At 43.9% G+C, this 16,895-nt stretch overlaps 1 protein-coding gene across 2 annotated transcripts in view; it reads right to left on the reverse strand.

Moving 5' to 3' along the window:
- Positions 1 to 2,704: 2,704 nt before the first annotated feature.
- LOC119177260 (protein arginine N-methyltransferase 7-like) overlaps positions 2,705 to 16,895 on the reverse strand; it is a 73,754-nt gene continuing 59,563 nt past the window's right edge. Inside the window, exons 11-14 of one of the 2 annotated variants that reach the window (XM_037428701.2) lie at positions 9,881 to 10,012; positions 9,459 to 9,701; positions 6,736 to 6,896; positions 2,705 to 3,179 (exon numbers count right to left, since the gene is read on the reverse strand). In XM_037428701.2, coding sequence (XP_037284598.2) covers positions 2,912 to 3,179; positions 6,736 to 6,896; positions 9,459 to 9,701; positions 9,881 to 10,012 — 804 coding nt within the window. In that variant the 3' untranslated portion in view covers positions 2,705 to 2,911. The remainder of the gene's footprint in view (positions 3,180 to 6,735; positions 6,897 to 9,458; positions 9,702 to 9,880; positions 10,013 to 16,895) is intronic. The other variant, XM_075884796.1, reaches the window with a different exon arrangement.

Here is a 16,895-nt window from a genome sequence, read left to right on the forward strand (position 1 = left end):
TCGAGAGTGAGGCGCGAGTACACGGGAGAGTGAGGCGCAGAGAGGAGAGAGAGCGAACGACGAGAGAGGAGCGGCGAACATCTCACCTACCCTCTCTCGCACCACATGCTCCGCTTGCTAGGGGCGAGGATAAGCGTACGTGCGCGCCCACAGCTGTTGCGATCGGACAGGGAGTGAGAGCAAAGAGATAACACCTGCCAGCGCGCGGCTGCTGCGGGATGGCTGACATAGCCCGACTAAGAAATGCATTCTAATTTAAAACCACTATTAACAGAGAGTAGCCCTATAAGGCATCAAAGGGACAATGCTGTGTCGTGATGGCGACTCTCTCGTTCTGATATTCTGGTTGTATAAGTTTTGTGTGCAGGCTGACATACTCCCATTGATAAGTCCATGCTGCGACAATACCACGCTGCCCACATCTGTAGTAAAAAAACAAAGTGGTAGCTGCATCAATTTTTTTTTGGCATCGTTTGTACGCCATGCCCGCAGTATGTATGCACTGGAACGTTGATCAAGCTAACCACCGTAACAGCATAGCACGTGTGGTATCCAGCTACTATGCTGTGGGCGCGAGATCGATTCCCGACCACGGCGGCCGCGTTTCGATGGGTGTGAAATACAAAGAGCACCCGTGAACAAAGATATGTGTGCGCATTGGAGAACCCCAAGCGGTCACAATTAATCTTGATACCCACACTACAGCGTGCCTAAAATGATATCTTGTTTGGAACATGATAGCCTAGCCATTATCGATGTTGAAAAGACACGTTTATTTTAAGACAACACAGGCAAGCGGAAAAACAAAGTTCGCATTACGCAAACTAAATGACGAGCAAAAATTGAAAAAATTTGATAATTCTCTAGCAAGGAATAAATTTCAACGTTACTTGGCCACTGCAGCCACTGTAAAAGAAGCTTACCGCATCGGCCGACTCCAGAAAGCCAAGCTTCGAGTAGTCCGCTGCTTTGTTCGTAACAAGAACCCTGTCTTCAGCACAAATTAAGTAAACAGAGGCATCTCAGCATCGGGCATTCACCGTGAGAGTATCTTTTATAACAACTGAAGGGCGTAAGCGAATGTGTCTCCACACAAATCTTGTGGACAACACAGCTGTCCTTTATACGCTCAACTATTTACAAATAATGTAGGCTACCAGCCTTTCGTATATATCCTTCATGAGGTGGCACCAGATGTAGCTCGGTGATGGTGGTCAGATTTGCGTATGTATGAGAAACTGTTGGTCCTAAGGTGCACGACTCAACACTCAGCGGGCCAGATTAAAAATAATTATGCCGTACGCTGCATAAGACGCTCATTTTATTTTCGGCAAAACGCCGTTTTAATTCGACTGTTGGACCTGGTTTCCACTGGTGGCCATCTTCGCTTTTGAATAAATATAGCAGACACACGCCATTCGGTGTAGAAACCAGCCCGACATCAATACAAACAGGAAAGCGAGAGCATACCTTGCCCGCCTGACCACTTGAATGCATCGCCGCGGCGATATCAATCATGATTGATATGATTAAAAAGAAAAAAAATGTAGATGGATATGTGTTCCCCCTTTCTACATGTTGTTGCACTTGAATATGCAGCAGTACTGCCAGTAGTGCCCTTTGGTTTTGTTACAGCGATGCACGCCCACACTGCCTCTACTAGCCGCCACTCTCATCTGCGGGAGCAGCTCAGATGTGGGCACTTTGACCGCCAGGGCTGCCGTGGAAACTCCAGCGCTGGTTACCTATGGGCAAATTCAGGAGATGAATTGAGGCTAGCCCATCGCCATTGCGCGGGCTGTGTCACCTATTTCTGCCATTCTCATGTCCTAACACGACTCTGCCCTTTTCCGCGGTCCGTTGGCTCCGGGGGAGCGGGAGTAACTTCAACCCCTCTCACCCGAATGTCGACTGTAGCGCTGCGCTTGAACCACTCAGGACGTTTTGCGCACATGCGTCGAGTCAGGCACACACCTCTCCAGGACATCAAAAAGTGAGCACACGTGTTCTTTCCGTCCGTCGGCTTCTTTTGTTTGGAGCTCGCTCGGACTTGTCAACAGCGCCTTGCGCCCACTTACCTTTCGTTGCCCCTTCTAAACGCTAGGCCGAATAGCGGTGTGGTGTCTTCGCGCGTGGTCCTACTACGCTGACCCGTACCTCTCGAAGCTAACGCAAGCGGATTTCGCTCTCGCTGGAGCGATCGGGCTCTGTTCTCCCTGATCATGAGAGCAACGCAGCATAGTCGCGGGGGCCCATTTCCCTCAGCGGCGTGTCACCGTGAATCCCTTTTGCCCACGGAGACGTGCTCGCGGCACCGTTTGTGTTGTACTTTCCACCCGTGGCGCGGATAAGCCTCGTTTGCTTTTCCACCGCCCCTTTTGCAACGGGCTCTGTACTGCGTTTTTGGTGTTGCCACAGGCAATAAAGTGTTGCAACTTGTTTGAGAGCAGTACTGTGTACTTGCCACGCTGCGCTAGGCGCCTTGGCTGTCCGAACGCAGCCCTGCGTCTCGCTAAGACCAAACCCACGCTAGTGGCCGTACTTCGAGATACGCTGTACAATACAACATGAAGGGGTTTTATACAACTATGGAAAAACGGCTTGAGATGTGTTTGAAAATGGCTGGGTCAGATAGAAACAATGCCTCGGCGGGAAGGTAATTTTATTCTTTTGATGTCTGGATGAAAAATTAGAAGGCATGACACAGAGATGGGAGACTTTTATTATTGAAAATAACTTAAGACACTTCAGACCTGACACAGTCAATTTGTCCAAAGCGAAAACAGTGCACCTTGCTGAAAATATTAGCAGTGTCCAACTTGCTGTTCAAAAAAATAAAACGAAATTCACACCATGGCAGGCAAGATACCATAGCCACAAAAACAGTCAACTGGTCAGTGCACATGTAAATTCACTGCACATCAAAGTTGAAGTTCATTAAGTCCCTTGAAACATCGAAGTTCGTTAAGTCCTTTGAAACATCGAACTTGAAGCTCCACTTGAGAACTTTAGGCTTTAGCTTGGTGCAGTTCAAAAAATACACTCCTTGACGAGAAAAGCGGTCCCAAACTATTTCATGTCCAGGCACAATAGCTTTTGCAGGACCAAATGTAATGGTGTTTGAGTCGTCCAGTACAAAGTCGGCCCACAGCGCAACTCCGTTGCATTCATCTTCATTGCTGTGAAAGTGATAAAACACTTCATCAAAAATTTTTTTTAAAGTTTAAAAGCTGTCGTAAGAGTAAACTACCACATTCTGCAGGCTTCAAAGTGAGATGGAGGTGTTTTTGAAAAGAAAGAATTTACAGCAGAGCCATTTTAGGCTTGGAGTAAGGCTGTGTAGTGTAAGAACTTGGTTGTGTAAGCACCACAGGAGTTAACCAAGCTTTACTACCGAGTGTAGCAGATGAGAGGAAAAGTGAATAGATCAGAGGGAGAAAGCAATGCGTAATGGAGTAATGGAGAGTGGTGAAAAAGGATGTCGAAGCCTGAGTGGGCATGAGGAGGAGGAGGTGTCTGATGTTGAAAGAAGACTACCAAGGGGGGAGAGGGCTAGCCTCTCCCCCTGGTAGTTTTTTCTCAACATCAGACACCTCCCCCTCATGCTCACTTCTCTTTCAGAATCGGTTGCTGCACTATACTATACAAGACTATGCTCTGATCTGCTAGTGTGCCTGGCTACGGGCCTGCAAGGAAATCTAGCAGTGGTGGTCCAGCAAATCTAAGATTTGGAGCAATTTTCAGAGCAAAAGGATTTTTTGAAGAAATTTAGGAGCAGCTACATAAGCATTTTATAGCAGTTCTGTAGCACAAAAATTTGTGTTTTCGATCAGTTGGAGCAGGCGAAAATCAAAACTCATTACACTTGGTGCAGCTTATTACTACTGCACAATTGTTCGGTACTTAATGGCAAATAGACACACGCAAGGCTAACGCAGCACTGCCATTTAGCTCGTGTACCCACAACAGGAAACCATGGCATGTTGCAAACAGATTTTATTTGCCTATGTAAACAATGCTCTTACACTACTGAGAACAGTTTTATGCAATAAAACATGATACAAAAGTGACTAGAAATAGAGAACAATTTTGTGCTGTCGGCAATTAGAAAATGAGTAGATATACGAAGATGTATCAAAAGTGTGAATAAATTTATTATTCAGACGTGCCCACATGCATCATCTGAGTTTGTCTTGCTTACAATGTAAAATGAGCTTTAAAACTATAAATAATATATATTTTTTGTAATTAACAAAGACAAGCACTTGCCCTCAATGTCTCTCTTAGTCCATTGTGAGTGATGTCGTATTGTATTCGATGATTGCTGAGTGTACACGTCTGTGTGTTGTTCGTTGTGCTTTATCCGAGAATATATTTTTGTTTTGCTATCAACTCCCGGCTCTGCCTCGTTCTTCGGACCACAGCTTGCGTTCGCTGGCACACCAAAAGGACCATCCCTAAATTGTCCGTGCTTTCATGGTGCGTTAGGGGTGGGTGGGGGCAATACTGCTTTAGGAATCAGCCCGCCCGGCGATTGCCTCCCTATCAATGGGACCAGTGACAAGTACCCTCAAACCTCTTAGTAACAAATTTTCATCTTACACGCAAATGAATGCTCGTTATATAAAAAAATTCGTCATAAAGTTATATTTTAACACCGCATTTATTGCAAGGTTTGAATGTATGTAAAATTTAAAATTAAATTTTATGCACTTTTGGTAGCTTTTTCTGGCGTCGGGAGTAATTTTCGCGTTTTTTCTTCCCTCGCTTGTTAGAAGAAGCACCAGGTGGCGCTGCAGGCATCGCGTTTGCCTGCCTGCCTACTGCGGAAAAACGTGAGCACGGCGGCCTGTGCCATTCAGAAGGAACAAGAAAATGTTTAAAACATCTAAACACAACTAGAAAACCGCATGGGCCTTTTCTTCTTTCAGGCTAACTAAACAAAATGTTTAAAGAATGCAGTAATACTTTATATGGCAGTTTATGAGCTGTAAACATAAAGGCTCATGCTGTAACACCGCAAGGGCCTTTTTTTCGTCGGGCTAACTTAACAAAATATTGAAAAAATGCAGTAATACTTTATATGGCAGTTTATGAGTTATAAACTAGTATTTTATCATTTTATTATTAAAACAAACGTAATTCAAGATGCAAAAACTGCATGTGGTTTTAGTTATTGACTTTCACCAGCCCAACCATTGTAATCACGTGCAGTACCCAGTGTTCACAGGCATCTTCACACTAATAGACAATGACAGAATGCAGATTGAAAAATTACTTTTGAAAATGTTTACTCGCTTTCCTGAAAAACCCCTGCAGGGTTGGACACTTCTGATATTATGCTTTCCATGTGAACACAAAACCGAAAAACAATAAGCCATGGTAGGCAGTCCGTTCAATAAAACGCCACAGCTGACACGAATAACTGTCGACTAGATATATACTAATTAATCCTAAATTCATTCTAAGCCCAAGGAGACTATAAAATTCAATTTAGGAAATTTATGCTCCCATCATTGAAGTGCTACAACTAATGAGACCAAGAGAAAAATTAAGATAAGTAGCACAATGCATAGCTAAACCCAACTATGCTTCAGAGACGCTTCTTAAATTTTCACATTGATCAAACAGAACTGTTGCTGACATCTACAAGTAGCACAAGTATACACTCTCAGTGGGTTTTTAATGTCACCATCATTTTCCCCACAAGTCCTAAGTGACCAAATTGCCCCATACATCGTATGTTCTATGCATGAATGGAAGTGCGCAAGTGCTGGGAACAAACACTGCTGAAGCAGAGATAAAAGAAGGCGGCTATCTCTGTAGCATGAACGGTGCATGCAATGACACTGCCTCACCCTGCAAGCGATGCCTGCCGTCAATGGCTCTTCGAGCAGAGAGGAAAAGCCTCGTCAGTCTTTCGTCGGAAAAAGGAGCATGAAGGAAGCCGGAGAAAAGGGAAGCATCGCTCAAGCAGCAGCAGTGAACACTGATAATAAGGGCATGGTTGCAAGCGCTAATGTGCGTGCCATCTTGACACACATCAGCAAACCGTCCACTTACTTCGCATGAAGATGACAGGCACCACGAAAATTGCGCTCCCAGGACCGGCCATATTTGCTTACATCAGCGTTTTAGAGAGTTATGCAAGATCGAACCCAAAAGTTACTGACTTTCCATACTTCATATAATATTATAATAGTTTGATATTGCACTCAATGTTTGTTTCACACTTACAGCTTAAGTCATTTAAAAGTTTTTTGCATTATTATCAATGTTACAGGAGGTGCGCCAGGCAATAAGAGCTCGCATTTGCACACCACGTTGCAGACAACAGCAGTACATGAAAGCTCCCAAGATGGCATGGAAGCAGATTAGCGCAATGTAGCACAAATGGTGCAGCATTTCCACCCTGTAAATACGAACACCCAGAGGTATAAAAACAGTTTTATGATTATGTATGCTGGCATCTTCTAAAACATAACACAAAAGCAGCCCTAATTATATCCTCGCAGTGAATGAATTATCTTTTGTTGAAAAACACAGCCATTTACACACTGAAATAGTAATAACTGTTTTAAGAAAAGCTAGATAAAGAAATGATACATACTTAAAACAGGATTCTGTGTTAGAGCCACAACGAATGTGCACAATTTTCTTAACATGAGGAGGTCAAAGAAAACTGGCCATCTTCACCAGTATTTTACTTTTAATTTCAATTAAAAAGATCCTTACCTTTCAAAAGGCACCTCTCCATCACATGATATAGTGCCCGTTGCTTCAGGGTCATTCCTCATGTCAATCTGGATGATTACAAACTCTTGTGTGACAGCTTTGCATGGATACTCCCACAGTGGCTGCGGCTCCACAGGATCATCGGTTATTGACTGAGCATTCTGAAATGGTTGAACTCGGTACTAAATACTTCAAAGGCTAGTGCTTATGCAGTTCCATGCACTGTAGTTTTGACATATATTTTTTTGTTGCAATCAATCGAATTAATAGAGGTGTCCACGTCAACTTACGAGCAGTACACCTAGACCCACCCCTACTGAATCTACGTGTGAAGTAGAGTTGAGATAGCACTGAAAATTGTTCACACTGTCAGTTTGTTGCAAAGCGAAGGCACGTTCAAAGCTTTTTTTTTTAGATAGCCTTGATTCCCTGGAGGATGTAGACACATGATCAGCTTTGCCATGAGCAGCACATCGGTGATTACTAGTCATGTATGCCAAGTGGCACAAACTGTGGAAGCATATTGGTTGCGAACATCATGGTGTGTCCTATAATGAATGAATAATTTTGGCTCATAAAACCTCAGAATTTTATTTTTTCACATCACACCCAGCTAAGATAGCAACATGGCAATTACTGTTTGGTATTGAGGCATCCAGTCAAGATCCGTGAATATTGTTTAATAAAAGTTTTCTTTTACTGCGACAAAACATGTAACAGGTAGCAAGGACTGTTTGATATTTACCGTATTTACTCGCATAATAGGCACACCCCGAACTTGGCTGTGATCAGTAGCTTTTTAATCGTGTTTGAACACTTGCACTTGGACACCCTCATACGTTAACTGAAGTGAGAAAAAAACTGCGCAGCGCTGTGCCAGCTGCAAGGGCTTGCCAAGTGAGGAAGAAGGGTGGTTGCTTGGTGTCGGAACAACCTATGCACCAGCACCCGCGTGGCTCCAGCTACTAGCCTGGCCGCATGCGTTCCGCATGAAACGTGTGATCACGTCCTTGCCAAATACGCGTTAAGCTTCTTGTCGGGAAAAGCGTCATTGTTATGGTGTTTGCTACTTCATCAGCAAATTTAAAAGCTTTTCGGCTTTCTGACGCGAGCTTTCGCCTTTGCTGCCATTGCGCAGACTTTCACAAGCTCGGCGGACTTTTGTCGCCGTTAATTCCCTGGCTGCAAACATGGAAGTTATATCACACGTGCTGCTCTTGGATCAGCGCTTAAGTGCAATCTTATCAACGCCGAATCTTCATGGTGTCTTGCAGAAACTTCCTGCGACATGCCGAATTGTAGGCTAGGCCTATTCACTGTTGGTGCTTTTTGGTGGTGGTCGCTGTCTATCAAAATTATGGTTTTGTGCGGCTTTACTTGAAGAAAAGGTGGCTTGGGTGGAGCTTGTGACACTCGAATGGTGTTTCGCTATTCAACTGCAATGTCTTGGATACCTGGTGCGAGGCTATGAAATGGAACTATGGGTACCGTTGAGCATACAAAAGTTCGGTTGTGAAAATGCGCATAATCTACGTGGCCTGAAACATAATCGGCGAACTTCCGCGATGGTGCTTTTTTTCCGTAGCTTTTTTTTCGTGTTTGTTTCGTTGGCAACATGGGTTTTTTATGTCAATTTTTAGAAATTTCAATGCATACCGAATCGCTTATGCCTCGATTCTCAAACTTGAGACTGTATGCTCAACTCGTTTTGTGCTAGTGTAGCCTGAACAAAGTTGTTTCGGCTTTAGTGCAGACATTCTTGACTTCTGCAAAGTACCTTGTCAATGGTCTATGCTGTAGTCAGAAATTTTACCTCGATTAATAGGCGCACCCAGAACTAAGAGCCGGGTTTTAAAATGTGGCCTATTATGCGAGTAAATACAGTAATCAGCACTGAAGTTGTTCTTTTGCTTCCAATTTCTTTCATACTGTGAAAGAGTTCAGGTTGCTTTTACATTATGGCATGAAATGTCGTTAAGTATCAGTTTGAAATGTTGTGTCAAAATATATCAGTTCTTGCATTCTAAAAGTGCTTTCAATAACAACTGTGCAAACACTTATAAACCTTACGGTCAGCTACGACAAAACAGAGGAAAGGCCCCACCCAGACAACTGAAGTGCGACCACCAATTGCCTCCGCAACTGAATAGTTTTGCTCATGAGTCCTGCACCTGATGCATATTGATATGTTTCTTTTGCAAAAAGAATTGCATATACATTTCACTTGCCCTTTCAATAGAAACACTTATGCCATTGTTGTTGCTTTTTTTACACGATAAAAAGTGGGCGAGTTTAATTTGGGCACACACTACACCTAGGACTAAATTTTTCATGGTGAACTTACAGCGCAACACCAGAAAAAATAGAGGACAGGGAAGGAGCAAAAGAGAAAGAAAAGACGGCGCTGGCTCACAACTGTTGCTTATTGGAAAAACACGGGGTGAAAAGTATATATATAGGTACTGGCAGCCGTCTTTTCTTCCTTTTTTGCTCCTTCCCTGTCCTGTATTTTTTCTGGTGTTGCGCTGTAAGTTCACGATGCATCCTAACTGGCCCAACTTACCGTCTTACTACTAAATTTTTCAACTTATTCAGTAGAGGGCTTTTAAGTTCTTGCCACTTGCTCGTGCTACAAGCTAGATAACTGAACCAATTACACTGCTGCCACTAGCGCCAAATTATTGAAAATTGATTGAGCAAGCACACTGCTGGCATCAACTTACCTGAATCAGCTTGTCAAATGAGCTCAAATCGAAGCCTTCAACTGCATGCACAGGAGCTTTTATTTTCCAAAGGTCTTTGAAGTTGACACCCACCGCCTTCAAGGAAAAGCCTTGAGGAATGGTTACGAGCTCACTTGGAGTGCACAAGAGGTGTTGCAGGGAATGTTTTCGGAACCAGAATTTCAAGTTGTCCCAAGGTAGAATGGTTGTACAAAAGTGGGGCTCACCAAGAAGCACAGATGCCTACAATAAAGGAAAAAAAATGGAAAATTTCATGCACTGAGATTTTAAACAAGGAATTAAATGCTATTTTTTTATGCTTATACCATATGCCAGATTTATTTATTACATTTTTACTTATACGTTACTCGAACTAATCCTGCTGTAACAATGAATCATTAAGATCTCAGGCTTACACTTACCTTTTTCTTGGGTTCCTTTTCAGAAAGGTACAGAGCATCTTTTTTTATTACAGTAATAGTGTTCACCCTATTTTGCCTAGTGTATTCCTCAAGCAAAACATAAGCATAGTTGTCCTCTATGACAACATAAACCTGCAGGGAAAAAAAATATGTGTGAATATTTATGTCTTGTGCTTAGTCCCGGACACATTACCAGTAAACAGGAACAGTGCTACAGTTACCGAGTTTCCAAAGGTAACTCGTCACAATTACAGTGAAAAAGTAACATAGTTGATTTTACTACACCGTACAAAATAAATAATGCATTACATGCCAAATGATACATTTAAATAAAAACGTACAAAGAGGTACGGAAAGTGCTTAACAAGGGAAGATGACATCCATTGACCATTGACATCGATTGATACCCTATGTTCTGTAGGGTGTACCAGAGCCTACTCAGAAAGCTTTGGGTACGCTGAGCATATAAACTGTTGGGACACGTGTTCGCGAAATTCAAAGACCGCAAACCTGTGGACAATCAGTGCGGGATCATCTACAGGTATGATGCAGGTATTGCGAAGCAACATAAATTACACTGGCGAAACAAGCAGCAAGAGACCAAGAAAGGAAAGTCAAACACGCAACACATTCTCAGATGGAGCTTGTTGAACTCTGCTGACCAAGTCATAGCTTTGACCTAAACAATGTGACGATGCTGCCTCATGAACAGAAGCAAAAGGGGGAGGGGAATTTCTGAAAACGTTTACAAGGACATGTGTGACTAATGGACTAATAGACGTCCTGTGTTTTTTTTTTTTTTTCTTTTTTTTGCCAGTGTGTGCTCAGGATGCCACTTGCACAGGAGGAGAAATGTTTGTAATTTTGTTACTACATGTGCTAAAGAGACACTAAAGAGAAACAATGACTCAGCTTAGATTGATAAGCTGCACACTAAGAACTCTAATGCCATAAGTTTCACTGTTATAAGTCCACTATTGGCGGAGAAAATCAAGGTTGAAGGTTCACTTTAAAATTTTGCACCGAAATATATGACATAAGAAATTTCAAGATGTAGTTTTCGCATTTTCACGACATTGTCTAGACGCGATTTTCTGAAACTTCGTATGCTAGGTCAATGGTACCCACAGATGACAATGTACTTTAATTTTATCGATTAGAAGCTATGTAGGACCCAGTAGACGTTTTCAAAAATTATGACATCAGGTGTTTTGTGCAGGAATCTCAAGGTGGTGTCCCCATTTGCATTTTATTTTCGCGCGTTTTCTCGTTTTCCAAGCATCGTCTCGCGGAAAGAGTGGTGTTTTGGGGTTTCTGAAAGTGTACTTCATTAATACGCGAAAAATGATTTTGCTTTTTAGTGTCCTTTGAACAGGCTATGACACCCAATTTTCGATTGTAATCAGCTGGCAAAATTTCAGCACATTTGGTCAAATATTTAACTTGTACAGTAAACCCTCGTTGACTCGAACTCGCATATGTTGAAATCTCAGTTAAGTTAAAACAATTTTTCGCCATGCATTAACCCATCATAGGTGCCATGTATTTGCCCCTTCTTGAAACGTTTTTCAGAGGGGACAGTGTATATCTCGAAATCTTGACCAGGAGGGAAGAAGGCAAAGTCCACTTCCAACAGGAAACGAGGACATTGTGCAAATGCTTAGCTCTTACTATACGTGGCAAACACGGCCGTGAAGGCTGAATTTGAAATTCCCAGGGTCGCAGCCGCTTGCTATCCACCTTGTCAGGCAGCTATGTGATACGCAATTGGTACTGATAACACCTCGACAGGAGCAACCACGTGTTATTACTACAGCCCACGTTGGCCAGTTCTATTTTTCTTTAAATCGTAGGTCATCACCATCAATGTAGAAACTCGAATCGCAATGCTGGTAATGAATTCGTGTCCACGCAAGCCAACCACCAAATGCACAGAGGCCGATTTTAGTGCAAATAAAGAATAAAAGAAAGAAAACAAAATCACACTGCGGAACAGCCGCCGACTGAAACACCAATCAAACATAAAGCTAAGTCTAAAAGCTCAGGTAGCCCAGAGCCGGCATGCAGCAACGCCTCGCAAAGGCTCGTTGCGAGCTTGGATTACAAAATGGAGCAGTGGCAAATCACCGTTCATGAAAACTGTGCCATGTGGTCACTGATGGGTCATGAGTCGCGGATAAAGCGACGAGGTTCCTGATAATATCGTTTAACATGGTTTGAACGAGCCTCACCGTGGTGGTCTAGTGGCTAAGGTACTCGGCTGCTGACCCGCAGGTCGCGGGATCCAATTCCAGCTACGCCGGCTGCATTTCCGATAGAGACGAAAATGCTGTAGGCCCGTGCGCTCAGATTTTAGTGCACGTTCAAGAACCCCAGGTGGTCGAAATTTCCGGAGCCCTCTACTACAGCATCTCTCATAATCATATAGTTGTTTTGGTACGTTAAATCTCACATATCAATCAATGATTTGAAAGCGCGTTCTGTCATGACGGCTTCACAAATAACCAAGCACGATCGCTGGGTAAAAAACAAAGTGTTTTTATCCGGTGGCCGTGAACCAAGTCTCTCTACCTGCGGACACAGATGTGCGGATTACGTGTGCGATGGCTTTTTTAAATTCAATGAGAACTCGCTAGTCTAAATAAATTAATAGGTAATGGGCATAAACCGGGAATGCATTAGATGCATTTTGTCACCCACAGCACCCATTTTGAAAATGTGCACGCGCCAGAACATCCAGGAGACGCGTCGCCTGCAGAGAAATACGACAGCAAGTTTGTCCCTGTCGCTAAGAAATCGCATGCATGCGATTAGGACTCGCGGCAAACGCGCACGCGTATAGTGACCGCATGGAGCGGTGTCGACATGAAAACTGTAGCGACCGGAGGAACGCGCTACGCACAACAAAGAACCTGAGAGTCAGTTCCGCTATGCTCGCCGCTTGACTCTGTAGTTTTCGCTAGGCAACAGTAGAGGCACCAAACACACAGCCTAGCTATTAGAAGCAGCACGCTTGATGAACGGCAGCACATTTTTGCGGGGTCATGCATATTTACAACACTTTATAAGAGATTATGGCAGCACCATGTATGGGAGCTTTCACACCAGAAAGGTGCAAAGTAAAAAAACACAATTGGGGGCGTCTTATTAGTCAACTCGGCCTCTTTTCCCCACTGAAGCTGAGGTTCGCATCAAAATTCAAGCTTTCGAGGCTGTTTTGGCGCAGTTCAGCACAATTTTCGATATTTTTATGCTTTTGCAGCAGCTTGGCACAAAAAAACGAAAATGTATCAAAAGTGCGCAATATGCGCAGCTGTCTCAGCCCTGGGTGCAGTCAATTTGATGGCCGAAGCCTGGCGCCAAATACGCCCGCTGGCGATTGCCAACTGCTTCGCTCATGCAAGGTTTGCTCGCGCCCCGGCATTGATTGAAGAAGACATTGGCGCGGAATTTAGCTGCTGTGATGAGCTGTGTAGTGAAGTGCGCAAGGCAACCAGCTGCGTGAGCGATATTGAGGACAGCAGACTGCCTTTGAGAAGTACGTGCTTTACGATGCGGACGTCCCTGTTAGCGGTATGCTGTCAGACGTGGATATCGTTGAGATGGCCGTGAACAACGCAGATGACCACGCAGAAGAGAAAGAGCCCCAAGAAGTGCCTACGATGACACAAACGCGTAACATGCCACGCTATCTCCGCAACAAGGTCGAATGCAGCGGTGGTGACCAAAGGCTCATGCGATGTGTTGAGCAACTGGAAAACGCCTTTCTCGGACCGAATGCGAAACAGGCGAGCATCATGCAGTTTTTTGGTCCTCGGTAATAAATTCTTTGTTCCTGCAAATTCTTGTGCCTTTACTACAGTAGCTCTAGTGCAATGGGCCTTTTCTACACAACAATGGCTTTTCTTTCGCAGTGACCTGGGCAAACATCTTCGGCGTATTGCTTTACTCGAAATACCGCTTATCTCAAAATTTTTGCCGGATTCGGTGGCTTTGAGTTAACGAGGAATTAACATGTAATTGAATACTTCTATAAACATGCGAGTGGCCCGAGAGCCTGGCAACACTGGTGCATTCTCAAGCTAGGGTATAACAAGCTGCCAGCCCTGCGAGCTTCTGCATTTCGGCAAACGATATTGTTGATCAGCTGCACGTAAAATTGAGATAATTTAACTTTATTCAATTTGGATCTGAAATTGAATGATTTGCAGCAGCTGAAACATTGGTAGAAAACAGCTCCGCTCCTTGTTGCAAGTGATGGCACATGCGCCATGGACACATGGCGATCGCCGGTGGTGGGTGGGGTTTATAGTCGGCAAATTCTAGGGCTTCTTTTGCACTGAAATGTTATTTCATGGCCCAGTTTTCACATCTGTATAGGCATAGCAGACCATCTACTCCAAGCTTTTGTAAAGGGGCCCTGCAACACTTTTGAGCATGGTTAGAAAACACTGCTGATCAGTAGTGGAGACTCCCAAGAATATGCGAGCCAAATCTTATAGCACAGCATGCGGCCTGGCATTCATAATAAATGATCAAAGTCAGCTAAAATTACTTTCTCTTCTTTCGACAAATCACGAAAGACTTTCAAAAATCACTCGTAGAAGGCCATCTATCAGCCTTTGGATGATTTAAATATGGTGCTCGGTCGTTACAGGGATCGCCGCAAAAGACTGCAACTTGTCCACGTGCGTGCGCGCACTATCACACTGGAAAAGCCACGTATTAGAAGAAAAAAAAAATGAAAAGAAGGAAAAGTGCTCAAGGTCATGAGGCACGCCTGACATATTTTCTTTGCCCTTGCCATCCCTCCCTGCTTAGCTTCCAGCACTTTCATCTGGATGAGAGAAAAGAGAATGAGTTTGCAGAGTGCGACTAATCTTTGAGACTCCACTCGTACTGAACGGACTCTTAAAATTTTTGCAGCGTTGAATTCGTTACGAAATGACGAGCTCTTTTAGCGAATCCATTCCATGGTTACTTCAAAAAGCGTTTCAGTGCTCCTTTAAGTCAAAGTCCAAGAGAATCAGTTAGGAAGAAAAAGTATTACAAAATGCTTCACTAGTTCACAGCCTTTTGTCTTTTAGCCATTACGCACTGCTGTTTTCTAGCCACCAGTGAAATAATACTAGCTAGGAGCACGGGACGAAGGAATGCTTTACCGGCACACCACGAACAGAGCTAGAACCTCAAGAAAAAATAAAACAAAAATGCCTGCTTGCCTGTTCTACTTCTTTATCTATATCCTTCTACTATTCTTTTAATCCCTCCTTCCCCCTCCCCTACAAGGCCCCTCCTCTACAAGGCACTTCGCCGTGTCGCCCAAGAGGTGAACAGAAACTAGGTGCCCTTTTTCTCTTCTCAAGAACCATTCATTCATAAGGCGGGAAGGTGACCTTGAAAACTAAAACATGCGGGAAGAAGGCACGTCGGATAGCTGCTTGCAGGGTCCACGAAACCCGCTACTCGTGCGTAGGAAAACTTGGGACAGCGGTCTCCTTGCGCAGAGGTCAAAGAATTGCATTGTGGCACCAGCGGACTTGCGCGAATCCGCAGACTTCAATAATGGGCATGCTGAGCCGAGTGTGAAGCGAGCGAGAACAGGTCCTAAACACGGAACGAATCGTGAATTATGAAAGTCGGTGGGGTAGTGCAAGTACGTGCACTGCAACGACACAGCAATTAGGTGGCTGACGATGTTAGCAAATGGTCCGGTCACTCCAGGCCGCCGATGCCAATAAAAAAAACTAGCCATCAAAACCCCAGGTTTGCAGACCTGTCTTCAAAATATCAGTGGCTGTGGGAAAAGCATGGGCCTTGTCTGCCGATGCGGGGCATTCAGTGTAGCGGGGGGAGGGGGGGGGGGGGTTAACAATAACAATCTATGGGCAGCTCGCTGGAGGCTTATCGATGGTCGAAAGTTTTTTTTTCCTGCAAGTTACCGGAGCGCAGACTCCGTTCGCTGTAACCGATCGGCAACGATCAGAGAGAATCACTGTAAGTGCGATTCTGTGCCGTTGAAATAACGTATATTTCCACGGTCACGCAGGTATAGTTCATTTTAAGTGGGGTCGTTATCTGAACTCTATATATATGTGTGTGTGTGTGTGTGTGTGTGTGTGTGTGTGTGTGTGTGTGTGTGTGTGTGTGTGTGTGTGTGTGTGTGTGTGTGTGTGTGTGTGTATATATATATATATCTGAACTCAATAGTATATGTGCCTTCCTATCTCCTCCCCCCCCCCCCCCTCGAAAAACGTGAACTTAAGAAGCTGTTTAGTTGCAACGTGATTAATTTACGACAAGCAGTTTACAAGGAAACTTCAAATACACTCTTCTGCATGAAAGCTCTTCCTCTTAAAGGGCCCAACAACTGCCCAGAACATGAAATGAGATGACTGCAAGAATGGAAAGATTGTCCTTCATAGTGACTCAAAGCAACCCTGTTTTTCTCGTGAGAAGTGGAGTTATATCTTTTTTTTTTTTTTTTCATTGAAAATCGCATGTAGGCCCGTGTGCTCAGATTTGGGTGCACGTTAAAGAACCCCAGGTGGACTAAATTTCCGGAGCCCTCCACTACGGCGTCTCTCATAATCATATAGTGGTTTTGGGACGTTAAACCCCACATATCAATCAATCAATCATTGAAAATCGCAAAAATAGCTTGTGGTGCCATCTGGTGGTGGAAACTTTATTATCTGAGCTGCCCCGTCACATGACCGTAAACTAGTGTACGTGGTCAACAATTTTCCTGTTAGTAATAAAATATAGTTTGCTTCTTCATAGTAAAAGGTATTACTTCATTAAAATGTACTTATAGGCCTGCATTAGTAGTGCGCAATAAAGTGATGACGGCTTCGCATGACATAATGATCCCGTGCTCATCAGAGCGTCTTGAGCAACTTCTCTACATGCTCATGAAACCGTGCGCGCAGTTTCCAAGTCGCTAAAATTTTGGAGTGACTTGTTTTACCTACACTTGGTCTCAGAAATGATGAGCAGTGACTTGACTAGGCTC

Source organism: Rhipicephalus microplus, unplaced genomic scaffold, assembly GCF_043290135.1.
Source record: "Rhipicephalus microplus isolate Deutch F79 unplaced genomic scaffold, USDA_Rmic scaffold_48, whole genome shotgun sequence".
NCBI lineage: Eukaryota > Metazoa > Arthropoda > Arachnida > Ixodida > Ixodidae > Rhipicephalus > Rhipicephalus microplus.